The following is a 22947-nucleotide window of genomic DNA, read 5'->3' as shown; positions in this document are numbered from 1 at the left end:
TGGCCACCTGGATGGAGCCAGTGAGCATTTGCTCTGCCTCCTATCCTACTCTACCTCCCAGTCAGCCTCACAGAACTGGACTCTCCCTATTGATGGTCCCTCTCAGCCTCTCTGTAGTCCTGCCAGTCTGCCTGCATCCTTGCTGGAGGCTGAGCTCAGGACACACAGGCCTCTGTACCTACTTCCCATGTCCTCAGACCTCCCGCTCTGGGGCAGAAATCGCATCAGCCCAGCTTTTACTACCCTCTGCCAAGTCCTTGATTAAGGCGCAGGAGTTTCGCTCATCTCTCTTGTGTTAAACGCAGCCCAGCTCTGACCCTGACATGACATTCCTGGGATTTTGGACTTCCCCGGGGTGCAGAAGACATGCTCTGGGGTGACTTTGTTGGCAAAAAGGGAAGCCATTAGTGTAAGGAGATAGCAGAGTATTTTTAGGGGGTAGTTAGGCAAGTCTTGAAGTTGATGCGGGGGAACTACTGGCGGCCAAGAGTTAACAAAGAGAGTCAGTTGCTGGGAGATGAAGAGGGTTGTGCAGGGGCGAGTTAGTGGAGCAGCTCTGTCTCAGGCTCCTTGGCACTAGCCTCTGGTTAACTCAGCTCTTCTTATATCTGTACTTCTGGCACAGGGGAGCTAAAGAGGGTCTGGTTGGGTTTGGAGCTAATGAGCTTCAGCTGCCTGCTGTTTGCCAGGCTGCCCTTTCCTTTGCTTTTAGCCTGGCCACTTCATTAAGCTTCCCATAGCAAAACAGAAATGGAAGGAAAGCTCTCTGAACTTCAGGGCCCAGCACAGATAAATGTTCTCTTCCTCCCTTGCTCCCCACCCCCTCATTTGTCTGTCATACAACATTCACATCTATTTCCCATGAATGAATCTCCTTCCGGAGTCTGCTGGGTCCCCCTTAGGACGCACTCAGAGTGGGGAGGTTGGCCCTCTGACCCCTTCTCCACAGGTCCTTTCCCCTGCTGACAGGCACCACTTCCTGCAAGGTTCTCAGTGTATGGGTAGAAAGCATGTGAGCAGAACGGGGGTGGGGGACACAGCAAGGGTATACCCCAGACATTCCTCTAAAGTGGGGAGGCATCTTTGTGGTATAGAAAGAATGCTGGACTAGAAGTTAAGAAACGTGGGTCCTGCCCCAAGCCTGGGGACTCACCAGCTGTACGACCTGAGCCTGGTCATTGGCCTCCTTGGATCATACTTCTGCCACCTATGCCAGACAAGGGCTGCATCTCAAAACATTCTTTCCAACCCCAAAAAGTAGATAAATACAAAGGGAGAGTGAGGAGACCAGAGACACATCCAAAGGGACGCAACTCAGAGTGTGAGTCTGCTGCTATAGGCTTCTCCCGCTCCATTAGACCGCTGACCAGACCAGTTACCCTTCGGCACAGCCAAGGCAAGACAGAGGCCTGCCCTGCCCTCCTTCCCTGTCTGTGCCTGCTTCTACCTCTTCAGGTGCTCAGATGCTCCTCTCGGACCCATTACCATTTGTCTCAGCCTCTCTCCTTCCCACTGTCACGGAACGGTTTGCTCACTTGCCTGCAGAAAGGATAGCTGTTAAGGTTCATTTCCTAAGAGAGAAACTTCTAGCACTGCAGTTTGGCCTTGTGCCTCAGGCACTGCCCTCTACTGTTTGTAACCAACTCTCTTCTCTCTCTGCCTGTGCCCTCCTCCTTTCCGCCACCCTTTCCCAGGTTCGATCCATTAGCACCAACGTCCGGAGAAACCTGGCCTTCCACACACTCAGCCAGGAAGTCCTGCTCAAGGAGTTCTCCACTATCTCCTGAGGCCACGCCTACCTGAGCAGCCACTGACTGCCCTTACCCATGAGGCTTCTGGGCTGGAGGGGGAGTGAGGGGACAGGGGGCTGTCCCCAAGGTTGGAGAACAACACGGATACTGAGTTCTCTCAGCGAAGGCTGCACTTCAGTGGAGCTTGGACAGCAGGGGCCAGGAGGGACAAGCCAGGGATAATGTTATTTGGGGAGGGATGGGTGGGTACAGGGAGAGAAGCCTTCAAGAATGTGGGGACTTCCAGGGTGGGCTCCCTGGACACCCCCTCACATTTCCAATTGAGATTACCAGTGGTGGCTACTGTCTAATTTCCAGGAGCTGTTAGGGCCAGCCTTAGGGTGATGCCAACACCCTGAGGGTCAGTGGCTCTCCTGAGCTTCTGAAAACAGACTAACTCTCAGATGTATGTGGAACCAGTTCTTCCTGTAGGCCTGGGGCTAAGCGGGGCTTGACATTTGTATCCCCTGCCCCCACTGGCACTCTGTCCAGTTATTAGGACCCTTAGCTCAGGCGTACAATAGGGTAGGAATGGGGTACCTTTTTTCTATTTTCTAAACCCAGAGCTGATTCCTCTGGGAGACTGGAGATTAGAATCCACCCAGTGCTCTGCTGGCTGGCCACCACTTTCTGGATTTGACTTTTGCTACCAGGAGTACTGTTAGCTTTCCCCTGCCTTCCAGCCTATTGACTCGTCAACACTATAGGGTCACAACCTTAGCTTTCCATTTTCAGCCTGGTTTAAACTGTCTTTAGGGTGTGTGTATGAAATAAACATTGACAGGTTGTTCTGGAGCCCTCAGGTGCCTACTTTGCTGGTTCCCTTTCCAGCAGCTTCCCCACCTCCCCAGCCACCCCTCCTCTGGGAGCCTCTCCCCCCTCCCTGTGTTCCACCCCCTCACCCTGCTGTTGTTTACATCCAGCCTGCCTGAGAATTTCCTCTGGGGAAGAATCTGTTCATGCTATGGTTTGGTGCCTGGGAGGGAGAGAACCTGCTGGGGGCAGCTACCCTCCGTCTGAAAGAGGCCAGGTGAGCATCACGGAGAGGCCATTCTGTCTACTGGTATTCTGGGTGGAGCCACAGGCAAGGCTCCTGATGTTTGGCAAGTTGGCCTGTGGTTCCTCTGGACGGCCTCCACGCGACCACTGTAGGCTTTCCCTACCCCACAGCTGCCGCTGAAGCAGCTGCTGCTCTGAGACCCCCCCTTTCAAAAGCACTTTCTAAAGCCCTCAGGGTGGCAGGGAGCAGGCATCACGGGAAGAATCTGGAGGTGCAGGGATCCAGCAGTGAGAGCAGGTCTGGGACCTCCTCAGCTGCTGTTCTACTTAGGCTTCAAATCTCTGTGGGATACTTGCCCTCCCTGGGAACCAGAGCTCTGGCTCTGACATTGAGCAGATATGCACTATTACCAGAGAACCCAGCAACGTGCTGCCATGTGTAGATTCTTAAGAGATCAGAGGCTGGGTCTCCTCTGATCACCAGATGGATAGTTCAGCTTGGGGCATTTAGTGTTTTCCACAGCGATAAACCCTAGAGGAACTGGAGCTGGAAGCTGGTGGCACATTGGAATTATTAAAAATTGATTTGTATGGGACAGTCTCTTTTTAGTGTCTTTTTTTCTTAATCTCTGTTACCTAGAACTCATTTCTCAAAGACAGAGTTAAGGTCCTCTTCCAGGTGCTGGTCCCATCTGGCTAGGGGATCCCTGCCTATCCTTATAGACTCTCCTCCTGAGTCTTCTGGCCACAGAGAAAGTCAGTTCCGTTCAGAGAAGCGTAGCCTCCCTTGCATTCTCAGTGGAAGGAGGGAGAGGAGAATTCCCTTATCTCCAAACTTGGTGTTGAGGAGGCCAGCCAGCCCATTTGGGCTGCTTATGGATTCCTGCCAGTCTTTCCGATGAAGTGAATAAGGGCAGGTCTAGGTCATGAGGCAATAAGCAAAGGACTCCTTGCCCTCCATTATAAAGGCCCACCCATCTCTGGCCCATTTACACACACCTTATTCTAGAACTTCAGGCAGGAGTCCCAGTCTCTCCTAGAGTTCAACCCCAAAAGGAGCTTCCCATGCTCTGTCCATGGCCCAGTGTCTTTGCCAGGTCTGTGGAAGATCTTCCAGAGCCAGGAGCAGGGCATTGTTCCCAAAGATAGTCTCCTTTGGCTGCTTGTCCCTTTTTTATGCCCAAACTCCCACTATAATTCCTGCTGGGTTCATTGAATCAGGTGCTTGGAAATTAAATCCAATTAAAGAGATTAAATGTGTTGGGGTTACTTTAGCTGAAGCTTTCAGTCTCAACAGGTTACTCCTCCAAAGGACTCATTGGGCAGGTAGGGATTACTTGGGATACTGCCACGGTACTATCTAGACCCGCCAGACACTTCCCTCCTCCCCATCCTCTTGGTGGTAGGTGGAGCGCTCTTGGGCTAGGATCCCAGGCAGCATTCTGGGGAAGGTCAGACGAGTAGGTTCAGTCGTTCAGTAGCCATTCCTGGGAGCCAGAGGTAGCCAGTTCTGTGCAAGCCTCTGGCTTCAGAAAAGGAGCTAATCTAAGGGAATGGGGCTCATAACAAGAACATTTATTCCCCACTCTGGATGCTCACCCTCAGTTGCTCCCGAAAGAAATCGTATGTTAAACAGAAGGAATCTATGACAGCAGGTGACAAAAGAGAGAAGGGCAGGAAAGTTGTGGTGAGGGGAGAACAAAAGAGCAAGCAAGTCTTGAGAAACTGACTTGTTTTACTTTCTTTTCTTCCCAGTTGGCCCATGGGGGTCATTAGATCAGGGAAGAAGGCACTCGGAAAGTGAATGGGCCCAGAGCCAACGCCCTGGAGTGGGTGAGGATTGGGGTCCTTCTGAAAGAAGAGAAAATTAGTGCACTGGCTTCAGATGAGCCTTATGAGAGGCCAGGTTGACCTTTCCTTTGCATCCCCAGTCCCCTTCAAGCAGGGTGAGCATTGGAAGGGGCCACAGAGACCCATAAATGGAAGAACAAGAGTATATAGGGGCTAACGTGGAGACTGACGGACAGGGGACTTAGAGACATACCCCAACCGGTGCTGACAGTCGGGGAAGGAGTGCCTGTGAATTGCGGGTGGGGTTTCCTCACTGGGGGGGCCTTTCTGGCCCTGCTCTCCTGCACCCTCGAAGACCCATGGCTTCAGCTTTAGGGGGTAGTGTTGCTGGAGAGCCAGTCTCCCTCCTCGCTCTTTCTAGCTCACCCTTTCACCGGTGCCTCCCCCGAACTGCAAAGAGGAGGGGGCGGGGGTAGGGGGAACCAATCCCGGCAGCGCCAAAGGGGGGAGGCGGCGGTGACAGCCGCGAGGAGGGGGCGGGAGGAGAGAGGCGGCTGTGCTCCGGCTCTGCGCTCAGCTCCGCTCAGTCTCCGGCTCTGCTCTTCACCTACTACCCAAGCCTCCCTCCCGCTCCTGCCCCACGACCCCGGGTGGGCCTTAGACCCGGACCAGGTCCCCGGACTCTCAGCCCCAGTCCCGACTCTTCCAGCCCGCAGCCCCTGCAGCGCTCTACGCCGCCAGGGGGCGCCGTGTGAGCGTCCTATCCTGGCCACCCGGCGCCCCCTCCCACTGCCCAGGCGGGACGGGAGTGGGGCGCCGGGGGCCATGCGGGGCCAGGGTCGCAAGGAGAGTTTGTCCGATTCCCGAGACCTGGACGGATCCTATGACCAGCTCACCGGTGAGTGGGTGGATCGGGGGTCACGGGAGGGAGGGTAGATTCCATCCCCCCAGACCCTTAAGCCTCTGATCCTGGCCAAGCCCTTACCCACACTCTGCCCCATTTTCAAGCACCCTCCTGACTGTTCTGGGCCCCAGGACACTGGAGTTCAAAGCTTGGGTCCCACGGGGCGGGGTGGGGGGTGGCAGGGGGTGGGGAGAGCAGGTGGGCAGGTGGGGAGAGGCAGCAGGTGTGGGCGGGTGTGACACAAGGCTAAGAGGATATCTGGAGTGGGAGGTGTTACGTGCGTGAGCGCCTGTCATTCTTTGTGTGTGTCTGTGTGTATATGTGTGTGTTCCTCCCACAGCTGGTTGCCATGTGCCCTGAGCTTGGTGACAGCCAGGGTGAATGTGATTATATGTGGCTGTACAATTGTATGATCTTGTCAGATGTTTGAGTGAGGTTGTTTAGGACTCTGATCGTACTAATGAAGTTGTTTTCACCATGTGTTTCTATTCTATGTGCAACTCTACATTGAGTGTGATTCTGTATGAAGTGGCATGTGACTTCCAGAACGTGTCAGGGCTTCACTTTATGATGGCATGTCTCTTTGTAAGACTTTGTGAACCTCCTGAGGCAAGCATTTGTGAAGTGGGTTGTGTTATGTTTTGTCTTTGTGAGACTGCGGGTTACGTTGACATTTGATGCTGATTGTGTATTTTCATGTAGTGGTGTCTTCAGCGGGGCTCTGTGTCTATGACATGTCTTACCCTAGCTGCCTCTCTGGCTTTCTGGTGCAGAAGTGGGTCTTTAGCATACACCACTGCTTCCCCCACATTTTCCACAAATAGCCCAGGTGGACCCAAGGAGGGACTCCAGGTGGACCCCAGGAGCAGCACCTGGATCTTGTAAGGAGGCTTTGGTTAGTGTTAGGTCAGCCCCTCCCTCCCCTCACCCCGCATAAAGTACTCAGATCATTTTTACAACTGAAGCTCTTTCAACCCCCAACAACCCTCCCGAACCTGGAGGAAAACACACCCTCTTGCCTCCTCTCCATACCCAGAAATAGAAGCTCCAGGCCCGAGAGGTGCTATGTGGCCTCGCTTTATAAGTGACCCCCCAAACCACTTTGCTGCCCAGGCATCCTCTCCCACATTGGGGAGGTATGTGCAACCAGTACATCTGTGCCTATGCACATTCCTGGGTTGGTAGGCAGATCCTGTTTTTGTGTGGGTGACACCATGTGCACATTTCCATGTTTGTGTGTGTTTCTGTCTCTCATTCTACAGCCTGCCCAAGAACTCCAATAGAGAATGGGAGGAGGAAGACTGTCTCACCTGTGTCTGAAACAAGCAAGGGAGGTGGAGGGAGGACATGATCCTTGTCCTGAGCAGAGTGAGATTAAGACTTGGGGATGGGGGAGAAGACTGACTAGGGTGTAATGCCTTTAGAAAGTGTCTCCCCACTCACTGACCCTGGTGAGGTCCTAGTCCCTAAGCCAAGACTCTCAGAAGAGGGAGCCTTTCCACTCAGGCAAGCCCCAAATGTGCCTCAGACTTGGGTGGAATTCAAAGGTCCAGCTGTAGGTCTGCTTTGAACTCTGTTATCTCAGGATCTTTGAGAAGTAGTAAGGGCCCTAGGGCCCTCATCAGCACCACATTAGTCAGTGTTTGCTTCCTGCTTTGATTTTCCCCTTTTTACTGGAATCATCCCCTACCAAGTTGGCTATTTGAATCAGAGATTACTTGGGTGAAGGATAGAAGCACTTGTATTGGAAGGTGCAGGAATGAAGTGTGAGTACCAGCTATATATGACTTTTGTTCCATCTGGGCCTCACTTTCCTCATCTGTAAAATGGAGAATACGACTTCTTGCCTGCCTCCCAAGGGAAATAGAAAGGTCAAATATTGGCAAGCGTCAAGAATTGTTGTTTTCCACATTATGAGCCTCCTCTCTGTAGATAGCTCTACACACGATTTGGAAAGAAGAAATAGGACTACTAAGAGCTCTCCTTTCCAAGGAGGGCTTATCAGAGCAGGGGACAAAAGTTGGGACGCCCCCTATATTAAAACTCAGAGTGCTCAGTGTTCTTGGAGACGACCTGAGCGGAAGGAAGCCTGAAGGGGAGTCGTTGTCCGCGGTGCTGAATAGCACGCCGGGAGGAGGTGCGGCCCGGCCACGGAGATCCCAAAGTTCCTTCTTTGTGCAGGTGGGATTCCTGGAATCGGAAATGGGGGGTAGTCGAGGCTTCCATTGTCCCATCCCATCAGACTCTTAGGGAGGGGGTTTAAAGTCATACCTCAGGGCATCCTCCATTCTTCCGACCGCTTTCCTTACCCACTCCCACCCCAGGCTCAAAACAAAGACGGAGAAGACTTTTAAAGGGAAAAAAAGTCCGAGAGCCACCCCGCCCCGCATCTAACCCCTCTGGTCTTCCCAGCCCAGCAGAGCCGCTGGGCAGCGCGGTGGGGTGGGAAAAGTCAGCGATCAGCGGTGTTCCTGTCCGAGCTGGAAGCAAAGAAAAAGGACTGGAGAAGATGAGGAGAGAGTTGGGACTTGGCTGGCCAAGGCCTGAGCTCGGATCCCTGGGCCTGGTATCTTGGAGTCGGGTTCCTCTGGCCATAAATATTGTTCCCCGGACTGGAGCGCCCCCGTGTGGTCCTAGAAGAGCCATGCCTGCAGAGTTGATTCTGAAAGGGGATGTCACTAAATCAAGTAGCAAGATTTGTGTGGAGTTCAGAGGTGACTCTCGCTTCGTAGATGTAGGATTTTTAAGCCAAATATACGGGATCCAGTCGGAGGAGTGGGACTAAGTCCCTTCAGCAGGTTAACCCAGCAGTCTGAAGGCGTTAGTGGGTCTTGGAAGGGGTTTACTTCGGGTATAACGAGATAGGGTTGAGTCCAGGAAAGGGGTCAGGGCTGGGACTGAAGGGAGGGCAGCTTCATGACGCATTTGGCTGGCAATCAGCGTATGATGGGAGTCTGTGAACCCAATGGACCAGGACAGAGGGACACAAAACAGAAACCGCTATGAGAGAAAGGGATTCAGTGTCAGGAGACAGAGACCACGGCACATCCCTGCCGCTTCTTCTTTGTCACCCATTTACCCTGGCCAGTTACTCCTCCTCCCTTCTCCTCTCTCTCCCATTGGTCCAGGAAGTATGGAAGTGTGGGAAGTTTCCATGACAACTGTGGCCTCTTACCCCCTTCTCATTTCTACCAAAATGGGAGGAGGAGGGGTGTGAAAGGCAGAGAAGGAGGGGCTGAAGAAGAGCAATGAAAGATAAGGTTCATTTCCCCCTCCACCTCCTTTTTCAAAACCTGTGAGTGTCCCCCTTCCCTACCAAAAATCCTGAAAATGTTACCAAAGAAGGCTGTAAGGAGAGTCCGCGCTGCCCCCTCCCATCCCCCCGCCCCAGTCTAGGAACTTAAGGGGCGGGTGCTTTAGATGATGGGGCCAGGGTGAGTTCCCCTCGTGCGGCCAGGAGAAGGCAGGGAACAGAACGAGGCTTTGCTGTCTGAGATCCTGGTCCTGCCGGTCCGGCCCTCCCGCGCCGCCCACGCAGGGCCCACTCGGGTTGGGGCGGAGACCCGACCACCCCGGGCCTTGGGGGCGGAGCTTGGCCACTGTGCTCGCGGCGGAACCATGAACCATTGCCCCCGCAGGTGCCGGAGCCCATTGGGACAGGCAGCGCGATCCCTCTACCAGCTGGTGACTGGGTCGCTGTCGCCAGGTATGAGAAAGGGAGGAAGGGGCTGGACCCCTCAAAAAGTGAGCGAAGTGGGATAGGATCCTTACAGAGGTGGGGAGGGAAAGGGCCCCTCACAGATGGAGCAGGATGTCTCAAAGAAAAGGGTTTAAAGGGCAAGACCCCTTACAGAAGTGGAGCTGGGAATAGGATCCCTTACGGAGAAGGTGGAAGAGACAAGAATCCTCAGGAGGAAAGGAGAGGGGGCATCATGGTTCTTCACAATGGTAGAGGAGGGAGCAGGGTTTCTCACTGAGGTAAGAGGAGGGTGCCTCAAGCAGGTGGATGTGAGGGTTCTTGCCCCTCACAGGGACAAAAGGAGGAAGCTTGTAGCAGAGAAGGAAAAACGCACAGCCCTTTACTGAATTGCTTAATTTAATGGGATCTTAAGATGACTGGGTGAGGGTCCAGAAAGTGAAAATCCCCAGGTGGGACTGGACTAACATGAACTCAGCTAGCGAGTTCATGCATGAGGGGATGGATAGACTTGTGTGGCATAAGGATGGTATGGCACCATTTTGTCTATCTCTGGGAGTCTGTATTAAGGGGATTGTGCATCACTGGAGTTGTGTGTCCCTGGGGTTGCATATCCCTGGGATTCTGTGACACTGAGACTGCATGTACTTGGAGTTCTATGCTTTAGAGTTGGATTGGGGGTTCCTGAGTCACACTAAGTTCGTTGTGTAGCCTTCACATGGTTTTACCTTGGTGTGGGCTTTGTGGAATTTATGACATGGGGATTGTGGGTATCATATGGTACTGCTGAGGTCTGTATACACCTCCATTTGGGTTTCCTTAGGACTGTCTTGACAGGGTCCACAGAACCCAGCATCCCCTCCCCACCTGGCCTGGGGAGACCAAAACAACCTAGAGCTGTGGCATTCTGGGATTTGTAGTTCCCTGGCTCTCTCCATGGTATCCACTTGAGTCCCTGGAGTATAGCAGGCCTCTTCTTGCCATGTGCTCCCCAGAAGAAAGGGAAATGGGCTGAGCCAGAGTCATACTTGGAAGTCTCTTGGGGAGCATGTATCTCCCAAACCCACTGTTTGGGCCTGTCTCTAGTGACAGATGGCTAGAGCCAGGCGGGGCCAGCTCTCAGTCATAGCAGGCATGACTTCCAGGCCCCAAAATAGCCCCAAGGCCTAGGGAGTTCATTAATCACCTGATACAGCTGGGGGCTGCTGTGTCTTCAGCCTGGCTGGGAATGGACTGAGGCTGGGGATCTGAGAAGGGCTTTGGGATCTTCACTGGAGGAGCAAGGACAGACAAGAAAGTAGGACAATTGCATGGGTGGGGGTGAGGGTGTTCCCCCATAAGGCAGTATTACCCCAAGTTTGAACAACTAAATGACATGAGATTTGAGGGACCCAGAGAAGGCCTACCTCATGCTTCAAGATAGTTTTCCCTTGAACCCTTACCCTGCCTAAAGTGCTTCCATTAAGACTTCACTTCTTTCGGTGAAGAGCTAAGTGCAGCTGTGTTGCCTCTTTCAGTCCAAATAGCCTGGCTTGGAATTCAAGGCTCCATGGAATCTGACCCTTTTAGGTCTTATCACTTATAACTCCTCCAACACAAACTAAACTACAGCCACCCAGGAATCCTTGACACCCCTACATGATTTGGAGAGATAGCTTGAGGGACCTGGAAGATCACTGGTTCTGTTTCAAGTCCTAATCCATTTCTTATTATCTGTGTTATCTTGGGAAAATCACCTCTCAGCCTCAACTCCTTCATCTGCAAAATGGGTATATTACTACTCACTCTTACCAAGTCAGCTGTAAACACAGGAATAATAGACCCTACCTCTCAGGTTTAGTATGAGGACTAATTGAGATAATATATAAGGGCCGACCGAGTGGCTCAGTTGGTTAAGAGCTTGCTCAAGATTGTGAGCTCTGAGCAACAGGGTTGCCAGTTCGAGTCCCAGCCCGAGCTGAGCAGCTGCTGAGCTGCCAACAGGTGGCAGGATGGCTCAGCTAAAAAAAAAAATTTTACATATATATATATATATATATATATATGTATGTATATAAATTATCTAGTAACAAAATGTGCTCAATAAATGTTGATCCCTTTGTTAAGGTGGACTCTTGACATTTTAGCTATCCTTTAAGAACCAGCTCAAAAAGTACCCTCTCCAAGTTTTGCCTGGCCTCCCACTTAGAAACTTTTTACTATAGCTCATGTCATGGCCTGCCTAACAGTTGTGTCATGTAGTAGGCATTTTTTGAATGAATAAATGCCTTATAGTTAGTTCTCTCAGTGAGCTGTCTCTCCCTGGCCAGAAGGAGCCAGAGCCCTGTTTGGTTCACCTTTGTTCCACAGGTACCAGCTCAGAGCCTGGCATTCACTTTGTATAGGTCCAATTTTTTAAACATCTTTGCCCTCTAGGAACTTGGAATCTAGCTGAGGAAGCAGGATTGACCCAGAAAGATCTGGGTTCAATGTCCACCATCTTCTCTTAGCTAGGTGACTTTGAGCAAATCCCTTTACCTCTCTGGGCCTTATTTACCTCATCAGTAATATGGACACAATACTATTGACTCTGCCTACCTCGTGGGGTTGTCATTAGAAGCCATCAAGAGAACAATGTTTATGGAAATGCTTTGTGAATTGGTAAGAGCTATAGATATGTAAGGGGGGAATGGCATATTATTTGTAATGGTAGCAAACACTTCCGCAGTTACTCTGTGCCAGAAGTTATTCTAACAGCTTTGTATGTATTAATTCATTTACTTCTCCCAGCAACCATATGAGGTGGGAAACTGAGGCACACAGAAGTTAAGAACTTGTCCAGTTAATTGCAAGTGGCAAAGCTGCGATTTGAACCCAGGGAGTCTGGCTCTGGCCTACACTATTACCTACCATGCTATACTGCCTCCTTGTACTATTCCTACTAATAACATTACAGAATTAGGTGCTCAGTTTTGAGGCCCAACAATGAATTCAGTAGAAATTCTGGTACCTGGGAGCCTGCTGATGACTGGAGGCTCTGAAGGGAAGGGAATTTAAGCTGCCTATAAAGGTAGGTAAGAACTGTAGGATAGGAGAGCAAAAAGGGAGGGCATTCCAGGCAGAGGGAATAGCAGAAGCAAAGGCACAGAGATAGCACCAAGTTTGGTGTGTTTGGGGGACAGTGAGGGGCCAAACTAGCTGAAAAAAAAGGACCTGCTGGTGAGGGGAAGGGTATTGAACGCCAGATGTAGAATTTGGACTGTTATAGGAAGATGTTTGCTGGTTTCACCTGTAAACCTGTAATCTCTGAGGTGTGAGAAAACCGAAAGAAGTCCCTGAGTTGACTTCTCCCTGAGGGAGGAGGGGAGGGTAAAGTAGAACCAAGCCTGCCTGAGGCTGGCTACCCTCCTTCCCAGTCTTCCTTTCCACACCTCCCTGGGATGTTGGGTAAGGTGTGGTGTGAAATGGACGCCTGACCCCCAGTGGTGGCCTGTAGAATTGCAGATCAGTGAACCTCAAATGAAGGGTTGGGACCAGCTCCCATCCTACCCCCACCCCGCAACTGGGGCTCAGACACACTAATGCCAGAGCTGGACAAAGAGGGAGGGCTCCCTCTGGGGTCAGTCCCCCTAAACTGGGCTTCCTGGGTGGGCAAGCTGTCTAAAAAGGGAGCCAGTGTAATGTAGTGGTTTAATGTGCAGGCTCAGACTGAGTTAAAATTGAGGCTCTGATGCTTATTGATATTGATTTGCTCACCCTCCTTTTGCTTTAGTTTCACTACCTGTAATGTGGGGATAATAGTACTTCCTTCACAGGTTTATTGTGAAAATTCAATATGATAATGTCTGTAAGCACATAGCACACTATAGCACATAGTAAGAGCTTAGTCAGTGTTAGCCAGCTGTGCAGTAACTCAGCAGCTCTGATCTTCAGCACACTGGCTCCACAGGCCTTCCCCGCCCCCCACCTCCCGGGTACTTTCCATTTCCACCACCACCACCACCACCATCACCACCAGTTAGGAGCAGGGAAGTTGGGGGAGAGACTCCAGGAATGCTCTAGGGGACTAAGGGTGGGGATGGGAGGGTGGCACCTTTGGTGGGTTCCCTCCTACCCTGGGCTTCTCCATCTGCTCAATAATAGTTCCCAAGGAGCAGGCAGGGCTTTGGCAGCTCCTGGGTGAGGCCCCAGCTAGGAGGAAAGGAAGAGCACAGTCTCTCCTCCTCTCCCAGGGAGCTTGAGTCTCTTGGGCCCAAAGGCCACGAAATAAGTCCCCTCTCCAGAGGTTTGTGAAAGGGCTAAGCAGCCTTTTTTTTTGCCCAGGCTGTTGGACCCAATCCTCACTCCCTGGGCCTCAGTTTCTCTGTCTGTGGCCTGTGGGAAGAGAGTGCTTCCCGCCTCACAGTCTCCATGGCAACCGCGATCGATGGTGGTGGTGTCCTCCTGGCGGGAGAGGTCACTGCCTTCTCCTCTTAATAGTCTCATACAGTTCCATGCAGATACAATTACACAACCACCATAGACCCATACTCCTAATTATAGGACACACCCATATTACGAGTCTTCAGACCCACATCCCCCAGTCCTACTAAAACAGACACCTCACACCCCATACACAGAAATACTCCAATACACTCTCACACACATATACCATAGACACCCAGGTCACATACCCATAGATACAAGATACAGATCTAATAGGTGCACAATCATGTAAATATACATAGACACACATATTCTCCATACAGACAAACACAGGAATATACACACGAGAAAACACCCAGACATTCATAACATATTCTGACCCATACGTCTCTTACTTATATATGTGCAGCTCACAGTTTCTTGCACACATACTCACTGTCCTCCCCTGCCTTCTCCCTAAGCACAGCTCCCTCGGACCCCTTCCTGTGGCACACAGTAGCCATAGGGTGTCTGGGGGAAGCTCAGGGACAGAAGCAGGCCACTGCCTCCCTCCTCTGGCCTGGCCTGTTCTGGCCCATATCCTTCACACCAGAGCTCCCAAGGAGATGCCCGTCCAGAGGCTGAGGTGGTCAGTGAAGAGGAAGAGGCTGTGGCTGGGAGGCGTGTGGGGCAGAGGCGGGGTGAGAAGGGTGGGGAGAGGGAGGAGATCCAGGGAGGGAGCAGGGGAGGGAGGCTGCCGGTCCTCCTCACGCTGGGGAGCCTGAGGGGGAGGTGGTGTGAGGAGGGTGGGCAGGTCCATCTGAGCCTTAGCTGGTGGGGGCCATGCCCCAGGCCCACTATGAACCTGGAAGGGCTGGAGATGGTCGCTGTGCTCGTGGTCCTCGCCCTGTTTGTCAAGGTCCTGGAGCAGTTTGGCCTCTTTGAGCCTGTCTCCTTGGAAGGTAACCTAGGTATCTGGGCAGGTCTGGGCTGCTGGCTGGAGGGACAGCTGCCAGCAGCATCGGGGAGGGGGTTACTCTGACTTTTATGACTGGGGGCAGGGGTGAGCAGGTTAGTAATGGGATAGGGCATCTCGGTGAGGTGAGGAGGGGTGAGTGGGAAACAGGACATATGGGAGAGGTAAAGAGGGGGACTTGAGGCGTGGATCTGGGGGGTGGTATCCGGGGAAGATGAGGAGGGAATCTGGGGGACTGGGTGTCAGAAGGAGATGAAGAGAGAGGGCCAGGGGACAGGGTGTTTGGGGAGATGATGAGGGGTACGGCATGGGAGGACTGGAGTATGGAGGTGAGGGGAGTCTGGGGGATATGAGGGGAGGTCTGGAGATAGGCAGGGATATCTGGTGTAGAGGAAGAAGGTTCCAGGGATCACGAGACAACACCAGACCTGGGGAGTCCCTTTTGGGGCCAGCAGCCCATAACGGGGCTCTGAAGATGTATGTGATTCTCCACACCTCCATCCTTGCAGGTGTGTATGTGGACTCAGTGTGTGAGATACAGGGATTATAATTGTGTGTCTGTGTATGTGTGTGTTGAGAAAGGACAAAGTGTGTGACTGTGAGCCTGTGCATCAGGGATGTGATCAGAGCGACTGGGTGTGTGACTTTGTCTGATAGTAGATGTGACTGTGCCTAATGGGGACAGGGTATGTGGCTGAGCATCTTTGGGTATCGGATTGTGTGCATGGCTGTTCCCAGAGTTCCCTGAGAATATACCAGCTCTATACACAAGGCTTAGGATGGGAGTGGGTTCTAGTGGGACAAGAGTGGGAACACTGTGAATAAGACACTTATAGATCAGCTCTGGCAGGAAGGAGAGGGGTGGGTTAGACCAGGAACCCTGTTTCCCCAAAGCCCCCTTGCTTCTCCCAGTTCCTCTCAGGATCCCAGGGCAGAATGGTCTCCAGGGCCTAGACCTTGGGAGTGGGATATCAATTTTCCATTCCATCCCAAAGCCAAGTGGGGAGAGTGATATTGGAGGTAGAGAGGGGAGCACTTTTTGCCTCTCCCCTCCCCCCTCCTCCCCCACACGGAGAGTTTTGGCCTCTCCCTCATTTTCACACCAAGAACTGTGCAGCTGTATAGCATGGCTGTTCCCTAGTTCCATCAGGGACAGGAAAACTGGCAAGAAACATGATAGGAGGGCTGCAGCATAGACACCTGGGAGAACTAAAAAGATGTGAAGGGAGCTGGGGACAAGAGGAAGGTCCATAAATTGCCTGCTTCAGAGTTCAGTAAGAGGAGAAAGCTTCTAGCCCACCCTCCATTCTCTTCTGCATTTATTGGGATGGGATGAGGAACAGGGGTTGCTCCTAGATGCAGTGGGGTTCATCCAATCCTGAAAACATGAAGTCAGTTGGGCTCTAATTTGCCATTCCCTTTAGACTATTTGGTGGGAAGAGGTGTCATCCAGGAAACCCAGGAGTCCTGTAGGCTGAAGGCAACCTCTTTCTTTTCCTACTTCTGGAGGAACCTAGAGGAAATTGAGTCCTGGGAGTATGTAAGGAGGATGTGTGAAGAGGAGTAGGTTGGAAGAGGCAGGGGAGCCTCCCCCACCCCAGTCTGGTGGCGACTATACCACCAGAGGCCCCAGGTGCAATTGGGCTTCTGCTTCGGGAAACCAAAGCCTGGGCTAATGGAACCCTGGGCCAGGAGCCAGGCCGCCATCGATCCCCACCCGGCCCACCGCCTCCCCCCTCCCACCTCTCCACAGCTCCTGCTGCGGAAGAAGAGGAGAGAAAGTATTGAAGGGGGAGGAGGCTTTGACTTCTAGCTGTTACCTCCTGGGAGAAGGGCCTTGTCCTTAGGGTGGAGTCTGGCTTGGGAGGGCGGGACCTGCATGGGAGTAGGGATGCCCGAGTAACCTACAACCAAAGGAAGATGGGCCCCTCCGGGAATGGACTGAGGCCAACCTCAGTCTGTGTGCCAGGTCCGGTGGACTCTGGCCCGAGTCTGGAGACCGGTGCAGCCGGGAGACAGACACATGTGAAAGCGGCGAGTCTCTCTAGGATGCAATTATAGTTGTAGGACAAGTATGTAAATAGGGGAAGTGAGGGGAACTGTGATCATTGGGCTCTGGATAGGCCACATTATACCAAAATACTCAACTCTAAGGTCTGTTATTGCCTCAAAGTTCACTATCGTTTCACCTTCAAAGAGTAAGCCATACTGGAATGGACTGGGAAGGAAAACTGAGGGTGGATGAGTTCGCTGATGAGGAACTCTGTTCAACTGGCAGGAAGACTCTAGGTGCTTTGGAATGAGGACTTGTAGAAAAGACAGGGCGTACCCAGGACACATAGGGGTTCTGTGAGTGAGGTGCAGTCTTAGATATCTGGGTGCCATGGACACATAGGTCACAATATAATATGGGTATGTGTCATGGTGACCTTGATGTATGTCGTAAATTATAAGGGCATAGTCTGTTGTATTGTCATTAATACAGTGTCATGATGTCCCAGGGTCATTGTGTGTTTTTGTGTGGTTTGATTATGCTGTGTGTAAGATGGCCTGTATAGGTCCTCATATATGTGTGTCAAAGTTTTCCTAGATCATGTTTGTATATGTTTGTATTAAGGAGTTTTAGGTTCAAAGTGCGTGCGTGTGTGTGTGTGTGTGTGTGTGTGTGTGTGTGTGTGTGTGTTGGAGGCTGCTTAATTAGGCCATTGGGTGAGACTGAGTTACTGGGTAGCAAGCTGTCCCTGTATGGCATGTCACTGTGATTTATCATTCTATGTGTCACTATACACTCCTGTCATTATATGTGTGTATGGGAGAGGTGTTCCTCCTCAGGCAATCCTTGGGTTGGACATCACCCTCAGAGGTCCAGCCATAGCACTGGAGCCAAAGGCACGGGGTCAGCAGACACTGAAGCCAATGCCACCTCCTCTCCCTCCACCCCCTTGGATGTCCCTGGCTGCGTCCCATTATACAAGATGCCCAAGCCGCCTCAGTGGATTTTCCATGTCTCTGAAACCCACAGGGCTCCCTAACCCGGCCCCAGCTACCCTCGCTGTCCCTCCTCAATCCTCTTCAACAAACACCGCCCCCAGTCTGGGTTGATTTGTGATGGTGGGGAGGGAACAGGGTAACGGAGGGGCAGTGGGGGTTAATGTGCCTTCCTGGGGTCTTCTCTCTTCCCAGGCCACCCTCCAGGGCCCACTAAAAAAGCGCTGAAGCAGCGGTTCCTCAAGCTGCTGCCTTGCTGCGGGCCCCAAGCCCTGCCCTCAGTCAGTGAAAGCAAGTGCCGCTCCTGTGCTTCCGGGGGCGGGGCCCGTTTGTGTGGGGTGTGACCAGTGTGACGGGAGCGGGCCTGCGTGTGTGTGTGTGTGTGTGTGTGTGTGTGTGTGTGTGTGTGTGTGTGTGTGTGTGTGTGTCCAACGTGTCGGCGACGGCTGGGCACTGGCTGGAGCGAGAGAGAGCAGGCGTCGCTGCAGCTCTCGGAGGAAGCGGGTGTGGGTGTGCTCAGTTTGGAGGCGTAGTCCGAGTGTCTGTGGGCGTCTCTAGTTTGCGAAATGGGCGGGACCCGGGGCGCAGACAGTGTGGCCCGGCTGAGGCCCGAGGCTAGTGGGTTTGGCCAATATGTCAGGGGCGGAGGGCCAGGCGTTTGTGCAGGTCCGTGCTTGGCTTAGCTGGGTTAGTGTTTGCGACTCTGGCCGCCCGCCCCACCCCTGGGGATATTTTGGGTCTCGAGATGTATGTTGCCCGTGCGGATGGAGCCGCGATGCTCCAGATGCCAGAATACTTGGGTTTTCTAGAGCCAGCCTGGTCCCCAGTTGAGTGACCTCGCTTTGTCTCTAGGCCTGTTTCCTCAGTTGGCCCTTGTCCACCTCATAGGATCACACTGCATTTTGCAAGCTATAAAGGCCCGTTTTGTAGTTACTATTTGAGAATGTCATTGTGTTTGATTCCGGGTCTCACTTGAGGGTAGATGCGGAAAAAGGACAGGGTTGAGTCCTGCAAGCATGTGAGTGTGGGATATGTTTCGTGTGTGTCTGTGCTCTTCGTTACGTGTGCTTTTGCGCGCGGGGCTGGGGTGTGTGCATTGTAACACGCAGGTCTGTGAGATTTGCTGTGAGCGTGAGGGGTGAGGTGTGTGTCTGCATTTGTCCCGAGTCTTCAGCTTTCTCGGTGACAGTTCGCTCCCTTCAGCATTAGCCGCCCCAGCCTCCTTCCGCCCCCACAGACCCCGCCCGCTGGACCCAGGTGACTTACTCTCCTGGTGGGGGCGGGGGCGGGGCGGCTTTGGGATCTCGGGGTCGGGGCATTTGCCTGGGGACTCAATTGGGGGGCTGGGGCGGGACTGAGAAGGGGCTGGGATGGAACCTTCGCTAAGACATACAGGGGATGGGGGCAGGGGTGGGGTCTGGATGGGGCTTGGCTGGAGCTGGGCGAGGCATGGCTCAGGCATGGCCAGGATAGGCGGGGCTTGGCACGAGGGAAGGATCTGGGCGGGGAAGGCCTGAGCTGGGCGGATCTGAGTTGGTCTGCGATGGCCGGGAGGTTGGCTTGGACCCTCAGACGCCCTCTCGAACCCACCTTTCCTACTCCTCCCCTTCTGGAATGAATATGGGACTGGGGCCTTCCCCTCCAACCAGGGATCAATGGCCCAGGGGCCAGCGCTGGGTCGGACTCCTGGCTCTGGCCTTGGGTCGGGTCTGCTGACAGACCTCGAAGCTCAACAGCGTCTCCTCTCCTTGCCTTGATGTCCTCGGCACGAGGTCCAGGGAACTAGCAGGCTTGTCTCTGGTGTCGGAGATGGGGGGATGGATGGGTCGGTGATTTTGAAGAAGGGTCGTGGGGGCCGGGCCTGAGGCGCGGCTGTCCCCTCCCCCCCACCATCCCCCGCAGACAGCGTGGAGGATGAGTTTGAACTGTCCACTGTGTGTCACCGGCCTGAGGGTCTGGAGCAGCTGCAGGAGCAAACCAAGTTCACGCGCAAAGAGTTGCAGGTCCTTTATCGAGGCTTCAAGAACGTGAGTGTAAAGCCATGCCAACCTGGGCGAGGGGTGGGGGCGGGAGGGGCAGGACCTATCCAGGATCTCTCAGAAAGGTGGCCTGGACGCTTTGGGGAGTGAGAGGAACCGTGAGGGGGAGGGAGAGCCCACCTTCCCCTGCAGACCGAACCTTTACAGGGAGCTCTGGCCTGTTTGAGAGAGGGCGAAGCCTGTAGACTGTCCAGGTTAGTTCTGTGTTTTTATATATGTGCACTGGCGAGAAGTCTTGTCTCCCATTAGAAGAGCTACATGGTGAGCCCCCTGTAGACATGAAGGTTGTTTCTCTCTCTGGGAATCTCTGTGCATGGAGTGGGGAGGGGTGCAAGAGGGGTGGGTGGAAGGGGATTTTGTCTCTGCCCTCAGTCTGGTCTCCCCACCCCCCAGGAATGTCCCAGTGGAATTGTCAATGAGGAGAACTTCAAGCAGATTTACTCCCAGTTCTTTCCTCAAGGAGGTGAGGGAACCAAGCTGAAGAGGAAGCAGCTATCCATTTCTAGGCTGAGTCTGGGAAAGGGTTCTGGAGGGGCTGAGAATGCCAAGTGATAAGAGGCATTTGGGGAGCCCCATAGAAATAGGAAGTCCTCTGCTGTCTGGAAGCCAAGCTTACTGATCCACACTTATTCTACAGACTCCAGCACATATGCCACTTTTCTCTTCAATGCCTTTGACACCAACCATGATGGCTCGGTCAGTTTTGAGGTGAGCTGGAGGAGGTGGGCCAGGGAGGTCTGGGGCTTCAGGGCCAGGACCCGTGGGCCAACCGCAGAGAAGGGGGTGGGGTGAAGGGTATCTGAAGACACATTCCCCCCCTTCTGCCTTCCCAGGACTTTGTTGCTGGTTTGTCAGTAATTCTTCGGGGAACCATAGATGACAGGCTGAACTGGGCCTTCAACCTGTATGACCTCAACAAGGATGGCTGCATTACCAAGGAGGTATGCATGGCAACTGAAGAACTGGGAGGAGGTATAAAAGGCCCATAAGAGGAAATGTGACCCATATATGCATCAGCAGCTAGGGGTGAGGTCGACCCTAATCCCTAGGCCTCCTGGTTTGGAGGCTGGAGGCTCTGAGGAGGGATCCTCTTCTTTCCTAACAGGAAATGCTTGATATCATGAAGTCCATCTATGACATGATGGGAAAGTATACATATCCTGCACTCCGGGAAGAGGCCCCCAAGGAACATGTGGAGAGCTTCTTCCAGGTGCCTGGGACTGGGTAGGCTGGAGGGTCCTGGAGTGAAGGGAAGGAGTTGAGGTCCCAGTACAGAACTAATATGAGTTCTATTTGCCTCTTTCCTGTCATCCCTCTTATTCTCCTCACTATCTTTTTGCAGAAGATGGACAGGAACAAGGATGGTGTGGTGACCATTGAGGAATTCATTGAGTCTTGTCAAAAGGTACAGGTCCCTGCCCTCCACATTTCCCTGGTCTGGACTCAGGGCCTGATTCAGTGATATAGGAGAAGGCTCCTTTGAGTATCATCTCCCTAACTCAACCCCACTCCCACTCCCAAATCCTGTTCCTTAACAACTCAGAGAGGCCTGTCCCTTCCCCACCTCTGGTCTCTCTGGTGTCTCCTTTCTCGCTGCCTCTTTGTGTCTTCGAATGTCCCCATTTATGAATCAGGGTCTCTCTCCCTCTCTCTGACAAGCTCTTTTTCATTTTCTTTCTCTCCAATCTGCCTTACACCATGGCTACAGGACGAGAACATCATGAGGTCCATGCAGCTCTTTGACAATGTCATCTAGATCCCCAGGAGAGGGGGTCAGTTATCTTGGGGGGACCATGCTCTAGCCCTAGTCCAGGTGGACCTCACCTTTCTCTTCCCAGGTCTGTCCTCATCCTAGCCCTGCCCTTGGGCCTGTAGGAATCCAAGAGCCTGGGGATTCAGTGGTCCAGATCACTGGAACTAAAGGGGTCAGGGAGTGGGCACAGTATATCTTTGGGGTGATCCCAACTCCCAAACAGCTCCCACCCCCTTCTTGCCTGACTCAGTGCTGAGGGTTCCCTGCTATAGGAATTGAGTGGTTCTCCACTTCCTACCCCCATTCTAGAAACCACAACACTAGATAAAATTTCTCCTGCTATGGTGCTTCCCCCATCCCTGACCTCATAAACAATTTTCCCTAAGACTCCCTCTCAGAGAGACTGCTCTGTCCTTGGCACTGACTGGCCTTTCAGACCAGGGCCTTTGAGAGCTCTGTAGGAGGGGGACAAGAATGTAAAAGGAGCAATCCTGGGCTTGAGCCTGTGGTTAGATCCTAGGAGGTAGCTGGAGTAGAGAGCAGAAAGGCCTAGAGATTGTTAGTGAGATCTGGGGCATGCCAGGCTATCTCTCTGAGTTCCACAGGTCTGCCACCAAGCCATCAGAATATGAGTTTCCAGGCTCTTCAGAAGACTTTGTCTCCTTGGAAACACCCCAGAAATTTTCCATACCCTCCTCAGTATCCCAGGAGAGCCTGGAATCCTGATGTCTGGCTTATCTCTGGAATTTTTTCTTCTCCTTCCTTCCTTTTTGTATGGTGGTGGTGGCAGCAGGGGAATATAGGTGGGAGATGTCCTGGCTGATTCCTGCCAAAGTTTCAGCCTATCCTCTCTGGTGGCTACAACTTAAGTTTTCATTTGCCATGTCCTCTAGACTTGGAGGCATGGAGTGAGTCAGGGACCATCCAGTGGATGCCTTATAAGAAAAGGGAAGAACGGAGGCAGGCATAGCATCTGAACCTAGTGTGGGGGCATTCATTATAATCTTTGATCTACCCAGGCTCTATTTCAACCCCCCACATAGCCTCCTTATTTCCCACCTATGGTCTCCCCTTGCTTTATTCAATTTACCCAGAGATGCCCTTGAACACACCTAGAAGGTAGAGACCATAGGACCCAGGTCCCACTTCATCATCAGCATCCCTGCCATGCTGCTACCCCTTAATATACCTGCTTGTCCCATTTAGCTCACCTTCCCAGTCAGCCAGGATCTGAGGGGAAGGGCCCTGCCCCAAGGAAGCTCCCTTTCCTATCAGAATACTGTTGACTGCTTTGCATTTTTGTTCCTCTGTATATTTTGTAAAATAACAAATACACTAGATCCAATAAAACACAATGGCTATGCACAGGCTGCAGTCTCCGCCTTTTTGTCCCTCTTGCCCCACACATACTTCACAACCGCTAACTCATGCACTTGCAGATTTTTAGATCCCAAAGAAAAGTGCCTCTCTTTCCCATAGTATTCAATCCTTGGCAGGAGACCGAGACAGTTTCTGCAAGTGTTGGAAAGCTACCTGACCTCAGAGAGGCACCCATGCGAATCTCTCTCCTTAGAGAAGACGAGGAAGAGACAGGTTATCGATGTGCCAAAGACTATGACAAGCCAGC

General features: G+C 52.6%; 2 protein-coding genes across 14 annotated transcripts in view; both read left to right on the top strand.

Annotated features, from left to right (window-relative positions):
- ARMH3 (armadillo like helical domain containing 3) overlaps positions 1-2585 on the top strand; it is a 192084-nt gene extending 189499 nt beyond the window's left edge. The window contains exon 27 of the mRNA XM_019636282.1: positions 1695-2585. Within this exon, the coding sequence (XP_019491827.1) occupies positions 1695-1787 (93 nt within the window). The 3' untranslated portion in view covers positions 1788-2585. The remainder of the gene's footprint in view (positions 1-1694) is intronic.
- Positions 2586-5106: 2521 nt separating this feature from the next.
- On the top strand, positions 5107-22690 carry KCNIP2 (potassium voltage-gated channel interacting protein 2). 13 transcript variants are annotated; one of them, XM_019636375.1, is made up of 10 exons: positions 5107-5478; positions 17724-17819; positions 18732-18785; positions 19431-19555; positions 19940-20030; positions 20205-20275; positions 20401-20508; positions 20673-20791; positions 20910-20972; positions 21276-22690. In XM_019636375.1, the coding sequence occupies exons 1-9, from the start codon at positions 5406-5408 to the stop codon at positions 20938-20940; spliced, it is 768 nt and encodes a 255-aa protein (XP_019491920.1). In that variant the 5' UTR covers positions 5107-5405; the 3' UTR covers positions 20941-20972; positions 21276-22690. The 13 variants fall into 13 exon arrangements, with proteins under 13 accessions (XP_019491920.1, XP_019491914.1, XP_019491922.1 ...); XM_019636369.1 differs by having other exon boundaries at positions 5109-5478; positions 20673-20777; XM_019636372.1 differs by having other exon boundaries at positions 5111-5478; positions 19961-20030; positions 20673-20777.
- The last annotated feature ends 257 nt before the right edge of the window (positions 22691-22947 follow it).

This window comes from Hipposideros armiger, unplaced genomic scaffold (genome assembly GCF_001890085.2).
Source record: "Hipposideros armiger isolate ML-2016 unplaced genomic scaffold, ASM189008v1 scaffold_28, whole genome shotgun sequence".
NCBI classification, from domain to species: domain Eukaryota; kingdom Metazoa; phylum Chordata; class Mammalia; order Chiroptera; family Hipposideridae; genus Hipposideros; species Hipposideros armiger.
This window is presented reverse-complemented; position numbering and strand designations above follow the sequence as displayed.

What these genes read in the sequence shown, in the direction of transcription:
- KCNIP2 (XM_019636369.1), top strand. Translation starts at nt 5,406, where the DNA reads ATGCGGGGCCAGGGTCGCAAGGAGAGTTTGTCCGATTCCCGAGACCTG. An exon ending in CCTGCCCTCAGTCAGTGAAA is followed by an intron (nt 17,820 to 18,731) that starts GCAAGTGCCGCT and finishes CGCTCCCTTCAG; the next exon opens with CATTAGCCGCCCCAGCCTCC. An exon ending in TCATTGAGTCTTGTCAAAAG is followed by an intron (nt 20,973 to 21,275) that starts GTACAGGTCCCT and finishes CCATGGCTACAG; the next exon opens with GACGAGAACATCATGAGGTC.